Source organism: Schistocerca cancellata, chromosome 2 (assembly GCF_023864275.1).
Source record: "Schistocerca cancellata isolate TAMUIC-IGC-003103 chromosome 2, iqSchCanc2.1, whole genome shotgun sequence".
NCBI classification, from domain to species: Eukaryota; Metazoa; Arthropoda; class Insecta; order Orthoptera; family Acrididae; genus Schistocerca; species Schistocerca cancellata.
Window position 1 is genome coordinate 1,149,964,271 of NC_064627.1, and position 14,398 is coordinate 1,149,978,668.

The following is a 14,398-nucleotide window of genomic DNA, read 5'->3' on the forward strand; positions in this document are numbered from 1 at the left end:
GCCTTCTCACAAGCAATGTTCTCGTTAACAGAGTCACTTTGCAATTACTTTTCATTCATCCATACAAGGAGCAACCTTTCGACATTGTCCAGAATACAAAACCATTGTTTAGATACTCTTGACACTCCCTTTGAAGCATCTATCTCCTTAATCTTGTCCTTGTTCTTGAGGATAGTGCAAATAGTTGATGCAGACTGATTGTATATGCATTCTAAATCACCAATGATCACACCATGTTCGTGTTTTTCAATGATTTTATGTTTCATTTCTAAGGTCATTTTCTCTCCCTTATGGTCGTCTTCTTGCAGCATTATCTTCGGGGACATTTCTATGAAGGTTGTTAAAATTTGCGCACAAAAAAAAAAAAAAAAAAAATAAATAAATAAATAAATAAAAATAAAAAAAATTACATTGTGTGAACACACGTTTAGAAAAATGTGTGATCACAAGCTGCATTAAGACTGTACCAGAAAGAGCACAAAACCCATACAGCAATACAGACTAAAGACATTGTTCATATGTTGCTGCCAAAAATGAAAGGTGTTTATATTGTTGAACATTTCACCTGTTGCATGTGAATGGTTGGTGATGTCACAGGAAATTATCAAACTCATTATGCAAAACATCACTCATCAAGTGAGTCTTTTTTTTTACGATTTTTTTCTTGTTTTGCAAATTGCGCATTATGGGAGGTGCTCATTAAGCGAAGTTCCACTGTATTCACAAAGGATATTCAGGTGTGTGTGTGTGTGTGTGTGTGTGTGTGTGTGTGTGTGTGTGTGTGTGTGTGTGTGTGTGTATTTGATCTATGCTAGGTTTGGTATTGTTGAAGTGTTATGATGTACGTAGCACAGTGGTGTGTTAACAATATCTGGAAAATAGCAACATAAAGCTATTCATATACCTGTATAATGGTTAGTGAGAGTATTTGAGAGAATATGGATTACTAAAATGAAATAAACTATGCTGCCTTTTGGGAACAATATTATGCAGTACATACCTTTCCCGCACCTACTGGACCTATAACAGCACACAAATTCCCAGGCAGGACTTCCATACTGATATTTGTTAACGTTTCTGTTATAGATGATGGAGACCATTTAGCAGAACACTTCTTCATTTGTACCCCTGTCTTTGTTTCTTTCAGTTTTTCTTTATCACTTTCTCTTAATGTGACTGGTGCTGGTAGTACTGGTACATGTTCCTCTTGCAACAAAAATTCCTGCAACATGAATGTAGAATAGAATACAGTTATTGCTACTAGTTAAGATGAAAAACTTTCAAAATGTTCCTGTAATAAAAACATTGCAAAAAAAGGAATTAGTTACATGAGTGTAGACAGTACTTGGTTTAAAGATTGGAAAAAGTGGGTACTGTTTCAAACTAATTACACTAGTCTTACACTAAGACAAACAACAATATTTCTTGAAATCTGAAAGGGCAGCTAAAAATTGCATTTTGAAAATAAGCTCACCTGGCAAAATATTAATCCCAGCCCTAAAGTACCACAATGTTAACTTTGAAGTGCTACAGGCATACAGCTGGACAAAAGTTCCATGTGACCCACACCCCAACCTCTCCTCTGTTCACATAAGTCATGACAGCAAAGTGGTGTGTATGTGCCAATCAGTTGTACGCAATCAGCACTGTAAAGGCCCATCCACACGCAACGATCTGTCTGCGCAAATGTCTGCGCACATCACATCTGCGCAGACAGATTGTTGCGTGTGGACAGAAGATTTGCACCAATCTGAGGTGTGTGCAAACCTGGAAGTTGGAGTTGGAGGTTTGAGCGAAACCTCTCAAATCTGGGGGTTCAAACCACATCTGCGCAGACAAGTTGGAGGGTGTGGACAGGAGATTGCCGCAAATCTGGCATGAAACGGCTGTTTGCTCAGTCTAGTGTTTGTATTTGTGCACACAGGGCATTAAAATGGCTGATGCTCGTCAGTGTTCTCGAGAGTTTGTAAGTGAATTCATTGAAATATATAGAAACCACCCATGTTTGTGGAAGATTAAAAGTAAAGAATATAGTGACCGAGACAAAAAGACAGCAGCATACAATGCTCTAATTGAAATATTGCGGGCAGTTGACGCCTCGGCAAACAGAGAAATGGTAATTAAAAAAAAAATTCGTTGCGAACTGGCGAAATTATTTGCGGATGGATGTCGAAACTTATAATTATCTCTTAAAGCTTGTAACCCCTCATATTATGAGAAAAAATACTTGTATGAGAAGGGCAATTTCTCCTCATGAACGGCTGGCGGTAACATTAAAATTCCTAGCAACAGGAAGGAGCTACAAGGATTTGGAATTTTCAACTGCAATATCGAAACAAGCGTCGAGTAAAATAATACCCAACACATTTGCAGCTATTTACGCTCTCCTGAAGGATGATTCATGAAGGTAAGTCAAGTAAATTAAGTCTGTCAGCGAACTGTTTACCGAAAAGAGTTATCCAAAGTTCAGAAATCTAGAAGATCTGGTGTAAGAGTAGATCAAGTATACCAGCCAATGTTATGGTATTTTGATCTGCTTGGCTTTCTTAGTGATCAAGAAACGCCAAGACCAAGCAGGAGTACAATTGAAGATGAAATTGGAGTGTCAAAGTGCCAGGAAATGGAACACGAAGTAATGTAAAACAAAACAGGTTCGCCCTGCAACTCTTGCACTAAATGTACGCGAGAAAACTGCTTTCGCTTTAGCAGCCACTGTCTACACCATTTTGACCACTTTCTCTGTTTCCTGCGGTTGGTCTGAATGTTTTTTTGCAACACAAGCTGCGAACACAGACCACAACAGAACTTCCTACATTTCTATATTTCAAAATAACTGAATTAAATTTTTGACGTTTACGGTGAGCGTAATCGTTTGCCACTGATATTTCTCTTCTACACCGACAGATGGCGGGCGAGTAGTAGATTGGGGTTTGTGTCGTGTGAACACACCACGTGTGCAGCGATCTTTTGCATGTACAGACATCTGCGCCGATGTCTGCGCAGACAGATCGTTGCATGTGGACCGGGCTTAAGATGGGTCAACGATGAGGTATGACAGAATGACAGAAAATAGCTATCAATTTGGATGTGTCCATGAGCATATAGTGAAGGAATTTGATTTGTTGCTGTATCAGTGTAAACTGTCCACTGTGTTTAGAACCAATGATGTACCACCTGCAGCTATTTAACACAGTATAACAACAGCAGTCTTAAAAAGATGCTACTTGGCAGGGACCAGAGATGGGGGTCACATCTTATCAATGACAACTGGTTTTAAACCCATCAGGAATTGCCTCTACCAGCTAATTAATGCCATATTTAACCACCTTCTGAGCAGAAATGGACACTTGGAGTCAGGTACCTTGTCATTTATTTCATCTTTAGTGTAGATATATGACAGAAAATCAAGGACAGTGCAAAAGAAACAGAAAAAGTACTTGAATAATTTTTAAATATGGTTGAGGGGGGAAATTGTTAAAGCAAAGTGGACTAAAGATTGATTAATACAGAGGTACTTCAAAGAATAAGAGAAGAAAGAGAAATGTAGGAAGTGCTAAGAATGAGAAAAACATACCAACTCTGAGGCATATATTGCAAAGAAACTCATAATGTACAAATGAGTAAGTAGAGTATTCAAATTAAGAAAAATGGTCCCTGACAGTCTCCATACACTTGGTGCAGATTCCTCATGTGTTCACAACAAAATTTTGTAAATGCCTCTATGGCACACCCTTTCATTGCTCTATAGATGGCTATCATTTTCACCTACAGCTGTTTGTACTTCACAGTTCAAGCTGTCAAAAGTGCTCCCAGATGTCAGGGATTTCCTTAAGTTGACATGACTGTAGAAGTGTCTTAGTAATAAAGAATAAAAGTATGAAAACATCATGCATGATGTGGCATTTCTTCATATGTCTCAGTGTTTATGACATCATATCTTTTGAACTATGTGTTGTACAATGATGTATTTATGTAGGTACATTCAGCAGTTTATGTGAATACTGTCAGCAAAATATGCTGCAAACATAGAGTAAGTAGCAACAAAGTAATAATTTTAAATGTCCTGCGGGATGTGGCAGTTTTTCATGCATCTCACTGTTTATGGCATCATATCTCCTGATATATGTGTCATACATGATATAATTTTGTAAGTACATTCAGAGGCATATGTGGACACTGTTTCCAAATGTGTTGCAAATAGGATTAGTAAAAAGAAATAATAAATTTAAATGGCATGCACCATGTGACAGTTTTTCATGCATCCCAGACTTTATGACATCATAACTCCTGAACTATGGGAGGTAGATTGTTCTTACCCAAACAGCAGTTGTTGCTTGACAGTAAGGGATGTGTGTACCAAGTTTGGTTGAAATTGGCCCAATGGTTTAGGAGGAGACTTGGAAAACACTTACACATGGATGTCCATGTAGGAGTGGTCATGTAACTGGTTACTGCAAGTTGTGTTTTTTTGTCACTATATTCATGTGCTAAGCTGCTGAACCCACACTTATCACTGACATCTTGAATATCAAAGTTCATTTTCTCTAATGCTACGTAGAATAGTAATATGGAGGTACTGTTTGATTTCTGTTTTTTCTATATACATCTGTCACTGTACTTGAATTTGACAATAATGAAGAATGTGATTACCTGAATTCTGAAGATTGAAACTTTGGCCTCTGCTGACATTTGCATTGCTAGTGGAAGACATAAGGCCAAACAAAGTTGCAGAAGGTTGAAAAATTGTGCTAAAGTGAAAACCTGAAAAAAAAAAAGTCAGAGTAAAGCAACTTCATTCTGAAAATGTGAGAGTAATATGTTCATTAAAATATATTGATAATTATACATACTATATCAGCTGTTATAACATTTCCCAGAAGAGCATAAGCAACAACAGTGATGTATAAAGACGTTCTTTCAGTAAAAACCATAAATGCCATACTGTAACCTCTCAGATAATTGGCTCCTCTAAGTACTTTGACTTCATTCCTGAAAAGATGAAGCTAGAATGAAGGAAAATCTGTAGCTTATGTAGAAATAACTTTCTTAAAGAAACACCTTATTAAGATAAAAGAGGCTATCTACACACTCAACTTTTAAACATAAATACAGAAGGAACACAAATATCCACTTTAATAATTCAATATCAGTAACAATGTAAAATTCATTCTAAACTTAAAAATGAAAAATAGTAGCTAACTGAATCTCCACCTGCAGATGAACTGCAGTTTGCAGTAATTTGATATTGGATCTGAAAATGACAATAACAAAGGTCGAAACCACTTATCCAAATAAACATAAACCCAGACTGGTCTGCCTTTTTCTATTATGTTATACTTGGTAATAGTGTCCTTAAATGCCTTGTCTTCAACTAAAATTTCTGAATTTGTATATGTACAAATGGGTCCTCCCCTTTTTTTCCTTTAGACCTACTGTTTAACATACATAGGTTACATTCTTCATTTGCACCTGCATCTGCGTATTCTTTGCAGTGTTATAATTATAACTGTAGTTGTTATTAATAGTGCATTCTTTTTGCTCATCTCAGATTTTTCCATGTAGTTTTGGAGAAGAGTGTTCACAATGAACACAGTTGAAATTTACTTCAGAACTCCAAAAATTTCTTTTCCCTTATGCTCCTTCTCAACAGACAATATTAGTGCTGCCTCTATTTCACTTCACATTTTCTCTGTTTCATCATCAACAGCCTCTGATTTATGCATGTAGATTCGTTTGAAAATGGCTGATAGTGGCTTTCATTCCAGTTCTAATTGTACGTTCAACTGTTCATTCACTATGTTGTTTGTAATAATTTTATTTGAGGTATATTTTGTTGTCTGTATAATCACAGATAAGTCCCTGAAGGCACACAATTATCTGTGTCCTCGGTAGCTCAGTCAGATAGAGCGTCTGCCATGTAAGCTGGAGGTCCCGGGTTCGAGTCCCGGTCGGGGCACACATTTTTCAACTGTCCCAGTTGGTATTTATCAATGCCTGTAAGCAGCTAAAGGTCTGGATTTCATTATAATTTCATAGCAGGAGTATGTCTGACAGTGTCAACAAATTTAAAAATGACTGAAACAAAAATGGCAAAGAAGAGTCAAAATGAGAGCAGGAAATGAAAATGATCACCTGTAACATATTGCTCACACAGTTATCTATCCTATCTAGCATCAGCACAGCACTAACATCTTCACAGCTATCACTACTGCTGTTTAGACTTTTTCTTGGACTGGCAAGACATTTACATTTTTATCTGCAAGTCCATTGTTCAACTCATTCAACAATTATTTTTAGTGTTGCTACGCTAGATGAAATGTATTCACCTGGTATCCAAATAAAGAAAAAAAGTCTGTATAAATTTTTAACAACTGATCCTTGGATGTGACGTAATTCCTGCTTTAAGGAATCTGAAGTACCATTAGCTGTTTCCTTGTATTCTACCATTTGATACACCTCATCACTAATATTACTTCTCATCATACATTTTGCATAACTGTTTTCCTTACAATAAAAATCATACTTTTTCTTGCAGTTCTTGTGATTTTTATTCATAATTCTGTAACACTTTCTTCCAGTGGATGGGTCTACACTAATCTCTTGTCAGTGACATGCAAAAAACCTTCATTGTTGCATAGTAATTTTCATACTTTTCTTTTCCAGAATGGCCAGTCTACAGTTAGTGGTTTAAACAAAGATCCCTTCTAGCCAGATCACCTGATGACACAGTTTGCCATCACAGAAATCAGGAAGATGATTCCAAGTTTTCCTCAATACTCATCAATGTCTGTGAATATGCTTTTATTAAATGTGATATTATACAACCACCACTTGCCAATGGCAAATTTGATACAGAAAAAAAAATCTCGTTCCAATGATTAGTTAGGCCACTGGAACAGCAGATACAGCAAGTAGTATACACAGAAAAATCGGGCATTTGGAGTTTTGGAGACACTTACGTGAAGCGATGGACCCAAAAAACATACCAAAAAGCACACTTTTGGCACTTCAGATAAACAGGTTACCATGAAATATTCAATCAGCAATGACTTAACATGAAAATGACATGCGGGAAATCAAATTACAAAAGTGTACAGAACTTTTCAAATTGCGCAACAGCAATGCTAACCTGCCACAGCAACCAGTTGCCAAAGGGAACCAAGCACTGAAGTTAGCAAATAATAGTGATTTCACATTTAAACACCTAGGTGCAACAACTAGCAGGAGTATGCCAGCTGTATCTACCAGATGTGCTCCTAGCAGCCAGGACTACTAGCCACAAGAAAGAACAGACATCACTGGAGAGTTTCTGTGAAGTTTCGAAGGTAGGAGATGAGGTCCTCGTAGAATTAAAGCTGTGAGGATGGGTCGTGTGTCTTGCTTTGGTAACTCAGTCAGCAGAGCATGTCCTCTCGAAAGGCAAAGGACCCAAGTTCAAGTCTCAGTCTGGCGCAAAGTTTTAATTTGCCAGGTTTCATATCAGTGCACACTCCACTGCAGAATGAAAATTTCATTCTGGAATCATTGTGTTGGTTTCACACACACTACAGGAATCACACACACCAATGTTCCATGCCACCAGGCGTGATGCACAATAGTTGCTACAGGTTATGGCACAACGAAAGACAGGCTGGCCGAAACAAGTTTAGCACAATCTAGCACAGCTTCAACTGTATTTCTGAACAAGATGTCACTGACACTGGCTCAGAGATGAAAGCCTTCCCCAGAGTGGCACCTCTGCTGATGTACTGCACACAAATGCAGTGATGTTAGACATAGGCAAGATGAAATCTGAATCTCCAGATTCTAATTTAGAAGACCTGTCATAATCAAAAAATACATAACATGCTTTTTAAATCAATCTAAATGTCATGAAAAAGAAATAGTAGGTTTTTTCAACTTCAGGACCAAGTCAAAGTCTGGTGGACTCATGTAGAGTAGAGTAGAGTTTTATTGGCCCTGGTAAATATATAGTACACAAATAGTACATTCTGGTGTAGGACAAGTCAATGTATAACAAAATATTAAATTTGCGTTAATATCATTATTTCCACATTAAATGATCACTGAGTTACGATACACAGAGCAAATATTGTACAAAAATAAAGAGTAGATATTTTAAAGCAGAAAGTTCATGTACTGTACTGGCAGATTAATATTTGTATTACAGTAACATTTACATGGTAAACCATTAAAGTTCTAGTAACATTTATGTGATACATCACTAAGCCAAAGACACAAATCATTAGTGAACTTTCTGAAGGAACTCGTGGAGGTTATAGAAGCAGTGATAAGTCAAATATGACTTAGCAGTTGACTTGAAATTTGCCAGGTCATTTATTGATTTAATTTCTCAGTTGTGAGTATATATAGGCATAATACACAGTTTTCAGAGAATATTTGTTGCAGCATCCCTCTAATACTCTCATTAAGTAGCATGTAGTGCTTAACTTCTGACAAACTTTTTCAGTCCCCATTTAAGATTATCTTGGAGCCATACTCCTAAGAACTTAATGTTGTCTACATTCTGAAGGTCTTTGTCATATATCTGAATCTGAACAGTTTGCTCAACTTTTTTCACATTATAGAAATTTAGTGCAACTGTCTTACTAACATTTATTACCAATTTGCTGTGACTCAACCAGTTTTCAATATTGTTCAGTGTCTCTGTTGTAGACTTCTGAAGTATTTCCATTTCTTTCCCACTCACTATCACACTTGTATCATCAGCAAGCTGGATGACATTCCCGCAGAATTTGTTTAGGCCATTCACATATAACAGAAATAGAAGACGTCCCAGAACTGAACCTTGTGGCACTTCGTGTTTAATGGTTTCATAGTCTGAATAGTGTTGAGTGAGTTTGATTAAATTTTGATGTTGCACTTCAACCACTTGTTTTAGACCGCTTAGGTATGACTTTATCCAGTTGTTAGATGTTCCTCTAATCTCCATGTTGTCAAGCTTAGGCAATAGTTTTGTGTGATCTATGATATCAAAAGCCTTAGAGATATCTAGACATATTCCAATAACATTTTTGACATTATCTAGTCTCTGAAGTACTTCACTTAATAGTTCAAAAATTGCTGTATGAGTTGATCAGCCTTTCCTGAAACCATGTGCTGTGGACAGTGTTTGGTGCTCTTCCAGAAAGTCTACTACTCTTCTTTGAAAATTTTTTTCTATGATATTTGAGAATACAGATAGTAGAGAATGGGCCTGTAGTTAGCCACTTCATCCTTTTTACCTTTTTTGAATAGTGATTTGAGCTTAACTGTTTCTAGGCATGATGGGAAAATTCCAGTTTGAAAGGAACTATTATAAAGGTGAGCTAATGGTTCACTACTGAGATCTCCACATTTTTTAACAAGGCTGTCTGGGATTCCACCTATTGCAGTGGAATGATTCACTTGTAAAGTTCTGATAACTGACAGGACTTCTTTATGGGTTGTTGGAAAGAGAAACAGTGAAGTAGGATTAATGTTGATATTTACAGATGATACTGGGGCAGTTTATATTGCAAGGTTTGATTTCAGTGATTAATTGCTCACTTATATTGCTAAAATAAGTGTTGAACACATCTGCTATTTCTTTAGGATCATCAATTTCTTTGCCATTACAATTCAATTTAATATTGGAATTTTGAGGAGAAACATTGTCAGTTTGCTGGTTCACTATACTCCACACAGCTTTCATTTTGTTATTGGCATTATTTATATAGCAGTCATTTGCCATTACTTTAGCTTCTTTTATCACTTTTTTAAGTATCATTTTATAATTCTTGAAATATGCAAGGAATTCATTGGATCCTATGAAAGACTTGGAGTTCTCATATAATCTTCGTTTTTCAGTGCATCACTTTTTTATACTTGTTGTCAACGAGTAATTTGTTCTGTTAAGCCTACTACACTTGATTTTATGATTTTTAGCTGGAAAATGAAATGAAATGCTGTGTGACGAGAGCCTCCCGTCATGTAGACCATTCGCCTGGTGCAAGTCTTTCGATTTGACGCCACTTCAGCGACTTGCGTGTTGATGGGAATGAAATGATGATGATTAGGACAACACAACGCCCAGTCCCTGAGCAGAGAAAATCTCCGACCCAGCTGGGAATCGAACCCGGGCCCTTTGGATTGACAGTCTGTCGCACTGACCACTCAGATAGCGGGGGCGGACTTTTAGCTGGAAATGACATGTTAAAATAATGTGTCAATGTATCCGTAAATGTGTTGAATTTCTCATCCGTGTTCTCCTATCTGTAAATTTCAGTCCATGTTTCCTTCTTAAGTAAATTCCTAAAGTATTCAATGTTTTGATGGCTGAAGATTCTTTCTATTTTTATTGTTTGTTTGTTTAATTAAGTTTGGCATTGAAGATATTTCAAGAAGCTGTGCATAGTGGTTACTGAAGCCTGTGTTGAAGTTTCTACCTACATATGAGGCTATCCGTGTTTATGAGTATCATATCAATAATGGTGCTGGGTACACTTGTAACTCTGGTAGGGGAATTTATAATTTGGAGCAGGTTGTATGTTGCACAAATAACCATAAGATCACCTCTATCTTTTGAAACTTTGTTCAAGTCAATGTTAAAGTCTCCACATATTATAACTGTTTTGTTTAGGTCCCTGATACTGTCAAGACTACCTTCAAGTTGGTTAAAGAATATTTTTATGTTTGAGTTTGGACTTCTGTACATGCAAATGATGATCACTTTTATTGAGGTTAGCTCCACAGCAGAGATTTCAAAATCGCCTTCTTTTCCTAATTTTTTGTGAGATTTTAGGCAGCAATAGCTGATACTGTCTTTCACAAATATACACATTCCTCCACGTGTAGGTATTTTTCTACAGAAACAAGATGTCATAACATAAGCCTGTATACTTGTGATTGCTAACATCTCATCAGTTAGCCAATGTTCACTAAAACACATTACAGATACTTCTTTTAATTGATCTGACAGTAATACCTCTAGCTCATTATTTTGTTTTGCAATGACTGCACATTTTGATGGACTATTATAAACTTGGGGTTTCTGCTTGGCATATATGAGTCATCACTTACCTTTATTTGTCTCTGCCTTCCTTTTGTTTTAATCTGAAGAACACTTCTGGGATGGACTATGGAAGTGCTGTCTTCATCTATGGCCAGTAAAAATCCTCACTTCTTGATGGTCGTAGTTTTGCTCTAGCAGGTTGTGTCCCCTCGCTGTTGTTGTAAGGATGTGCAGGAAGCTGATAGATTGTTCTATTCCTTAGAAGTCTTTAATTATTTCACTAACACGATCACAAATAAACCTTTCCCCTTCATAGTTCAAATGCTTTCCATGCTTCGTGTGCAGATTTTGATGCAGCTTGCTTATATCCATTATATCACACTTAGCATATTGAGAACACAGTTTCCTTATTTTAATGTTTGTTTTCCGAATTTCTTTGTTTACACATGAACTATACATTAGATTGTGCCTATGAGGCAGTGTGACAACTACTGTGTTTCTGCATTTGTTAACTTGTAAAAAATTCTGCAGGGTTTTCACGCAAACCTCTGCTGCATTTTTTGCCACATCATTTGAATCCATTATACAGATGATAAAGTCATTTTCCTGCATAAATTTCATCTGAGAGTTGGTGTCTACAACATTTTTACATCCCGCTCCTGGTTTCACTACACTAGTCACTTATATGTTGCAATTTTTCTCATGGAGCATGGTGGATAGATATCTGCCATGACTGTCTGTTAGTAATGTCCAGGCTGTAGGGAGGATGTGGCAACACTTCCCATCTGTAACTATATGGTGTTTGGGCTATAACATTGCCAATATGACTGGCCCAGACTTATGCAACTGAGATTGGGTTTTGTGCATTTTTTGCAGATTGTGCATGAAGTTAGGATAATAGCTGTGACACCTGTGCCACATGGGATGCTGTCTTTCATGATGACTCCTTAGTGATCATAAGCAAAAATCATCATCTGCTTTGGATTTGATTGAGTGCACTGATTTTTTTTATTTTTTTATGTAGATAATCTGAAGTTCTCCACTCACTGGACTGTGATTTCAACTCCAGTTCAAAGTCTCTAATCCATATTTCATCAATAGCAACTGTTTAACACAAAAATTCTTGACCTTCATGGTTGAATCATTGTTTGAGCAAAGTTGCAATGTCCAGGCATTTCTGCTTCTCTTAGCAGTCAGACAGTGTGGGACCCATCTTGTAGAAATTTTACTCTTCTTCAGACCATTTGTCATAATATGGAATACTGATGTTGGGGGAATTCCTGTGTCTTCAGAGTGTTCCTCACAAGTCACACTGTGATCTTCTTCATGAGCATCTGCCACAAGCTTCACACTTCATGCATCTGCTGATATTTTTGGCCTTCCAGGTCTTGAATTATCATCTATGGTCTTACAACCACCAAGAATACAATTAACCCAAAGTGAAACTGTGCTGTGGTCCACTGTAAACTCACCACAAACTTCACTTAATGCACTGTGGATTTCTTTTTTACTGCATAAAGTTTCAATCTGGATATATGACCTCTGGTCTTCAACAGTCACAGTATCCAAGACCCCTGCAGGGTCCATTTCTACCTCTCGCCAATTTTACATTAGGGTACTTAGCAAAAAAACAAAAACATGTGCTTCTTCCTCAAGCTCTCAACTACATCTGATGTAATTGTGCCCACCAGTCTTTCAAAAGGTGCATTGGCTAGCTCCATACAGGTTGTGAGCTACTAAGGCTGCTATTGATGAATTAGTACAGGCGGAATAATATGCCCTCTGGACAGCCCTTGGGCATCCCCCATACATTTAGTGCCAGAAAGAAAGATTGGTCATACCACTTATGTACAAATTATCAGCCTCTTAATTCCTGAACAGCCAGTAAAATAACAACTAGCCAGAAGGGCATGTCAAAGAAATTGTCCAGTCCTGCTCTGCTTTCTAGCGTGCCACAGCATGTGTAGTGATGCTCACGCAGGAAGTGAAGAGGAACAAGAGGTTCCAACACCATTGCCAGGCCTTCCTACCACTGCTGGGGAGGGGGATGTGAGGGTTGTCTCATGCACTCCAAGTGACAACTTATCATATACAAATTCAGTGTGTAGTTAACATTGAGTTTAGTGATATCTCTGGAGTGATACCTGAAAGTTCAATTCATTCTTATCTGCATGATAGTGTGAATGCATAGCACATATGCTCCACAATTCTGTTAATAAATACTATTAATGATTTGCCTGCAACCAACACAACTGTCATTTCTGCTACCCAACTACCCAGAGTCCACAACCTGTTAAATTTAATAGCTTGCAGATTAACATGTAATTTATAGATTAACTGTTTTGCAGTGTACAACATTTGAACATAATACATGAAAATTCTTGTTACATGTAGATGCTTTTCTAAGCAGTAAGTGCTACTAGGCTTGCTCAGTACTTAATGAAATACAAGGATATTTACAACTGTGACAATTACAAACAGTTCTTAAGATGCGTAATTGCATAAAGACATACCTTCGAGCAATTTCAACCATTTTTTCAAATGGCTTTTCCCATGCATACATTTTAATTACTTGGACTCCTGTGATGATTTCATTCATTAGCCGAACTCTGTCATCAGTTCTTACAGCAATTTTTGAACGATACATTGTAGTCATCCGTGTTATGTAAGCTAAAATAATAAAAAAATAAAAAAATAAAAATAAAAAAAAATAATGGCTAAGAAAGTTTCACTGTAATGAGTACATAACACATCTGTATCTGTTATTTTTTTACTTTCATGGAAGTATTAACAATGGTAAAAAATATGAATAGGTTGTAGTCTGCAATATCAGCGCAAGATTGCCCTATACACAAGGGCATGCTGGAAAGTAATGCTTCTGAATTTTTTTATCTGATAAGTTTTAAAACATTTCAAGTAAAACAGATGTTATTAGAATTCTACACTTTTACTCTTCATGTCTACATTTTGCATCTCTCTGTCACTAGAGGGCTCCAAATCGCAGTGTGTAACTTATTTATTTCTCTGTGTGAGAAACAGCATGCTGTAATCAAGTTCCAAATTAAATGAGATCATCCACACATAGAGCACCTTCTCTTTTAGCATGACAATGCCAGACCACATAAAAGCACTGCAACATCAGCAACAATCTGATGCCTTGGGCTCGCTGTTATCAGTCATCCTTCATACAGTCCCGACTCGATCCCATCTGATTTATATAAATTTAAAAAACTTAAAGAACATCTTTGAGGACACCACTTTGATAGTGTAAAGATGTAGAATGTCAATAACATTTTTTTCATTTAAAAAAACTTTTACAGTTTTCTCATACAAAATTCGGTGGCATTATTTTTCAGTATGCACTCGTATTTTAGCTGATTTATTTATTTATTCTTTGCCCATGGA

The 14,398-nt window shown here is 36.9% G+C and overlaps 1 protein-coding gene and 1 non-coding gene across 3 annotated transcripts in view; one reads left to right on the top strand and one right to left on the bottom strand.

Moving 5' to 3' along the window:
- LOC126163187 (ATP-binding cassette sub-family C member 4-like) overlaps positions 1-14,398 on the bottom strand; it is a 310,113-nt gene that overhangs the window by 132,791 nt on the left and 162,924 nt on the right. For both annotated transcript variants that reach the window (XM_049920140.1, XM_049920139.1), the window contains exons 6-9: positions 13,507-13,663; positions 4,851-4,989; positions 4,651-4,761; positions 1,001-1,222 (exon numbers count right to left, since the gene is read on the bottom strand). In XM_049920140.1, the coding sequence (XP_049776097.1) occupies positions 1,001-1,222; positions 4,651-4,761; positions 4,851-4,989; positions 13,507-13,663 (629 nt within the window). The remainder of the gene's footprint in view (positions 1-1,000; positions 1,223-4,650; positions 4,762-4,850; positions 4,990-13,506; positions 13,664-14,398) is intronic.
- Trnat-ugu (transfer RNA threonine (anticodon UGU)) lies at positions 5,883-5,956 on the top strand. Its single transcript has one exon. It is a non-coding gene; the product is annotated as a tRNA-Thr (tRNA).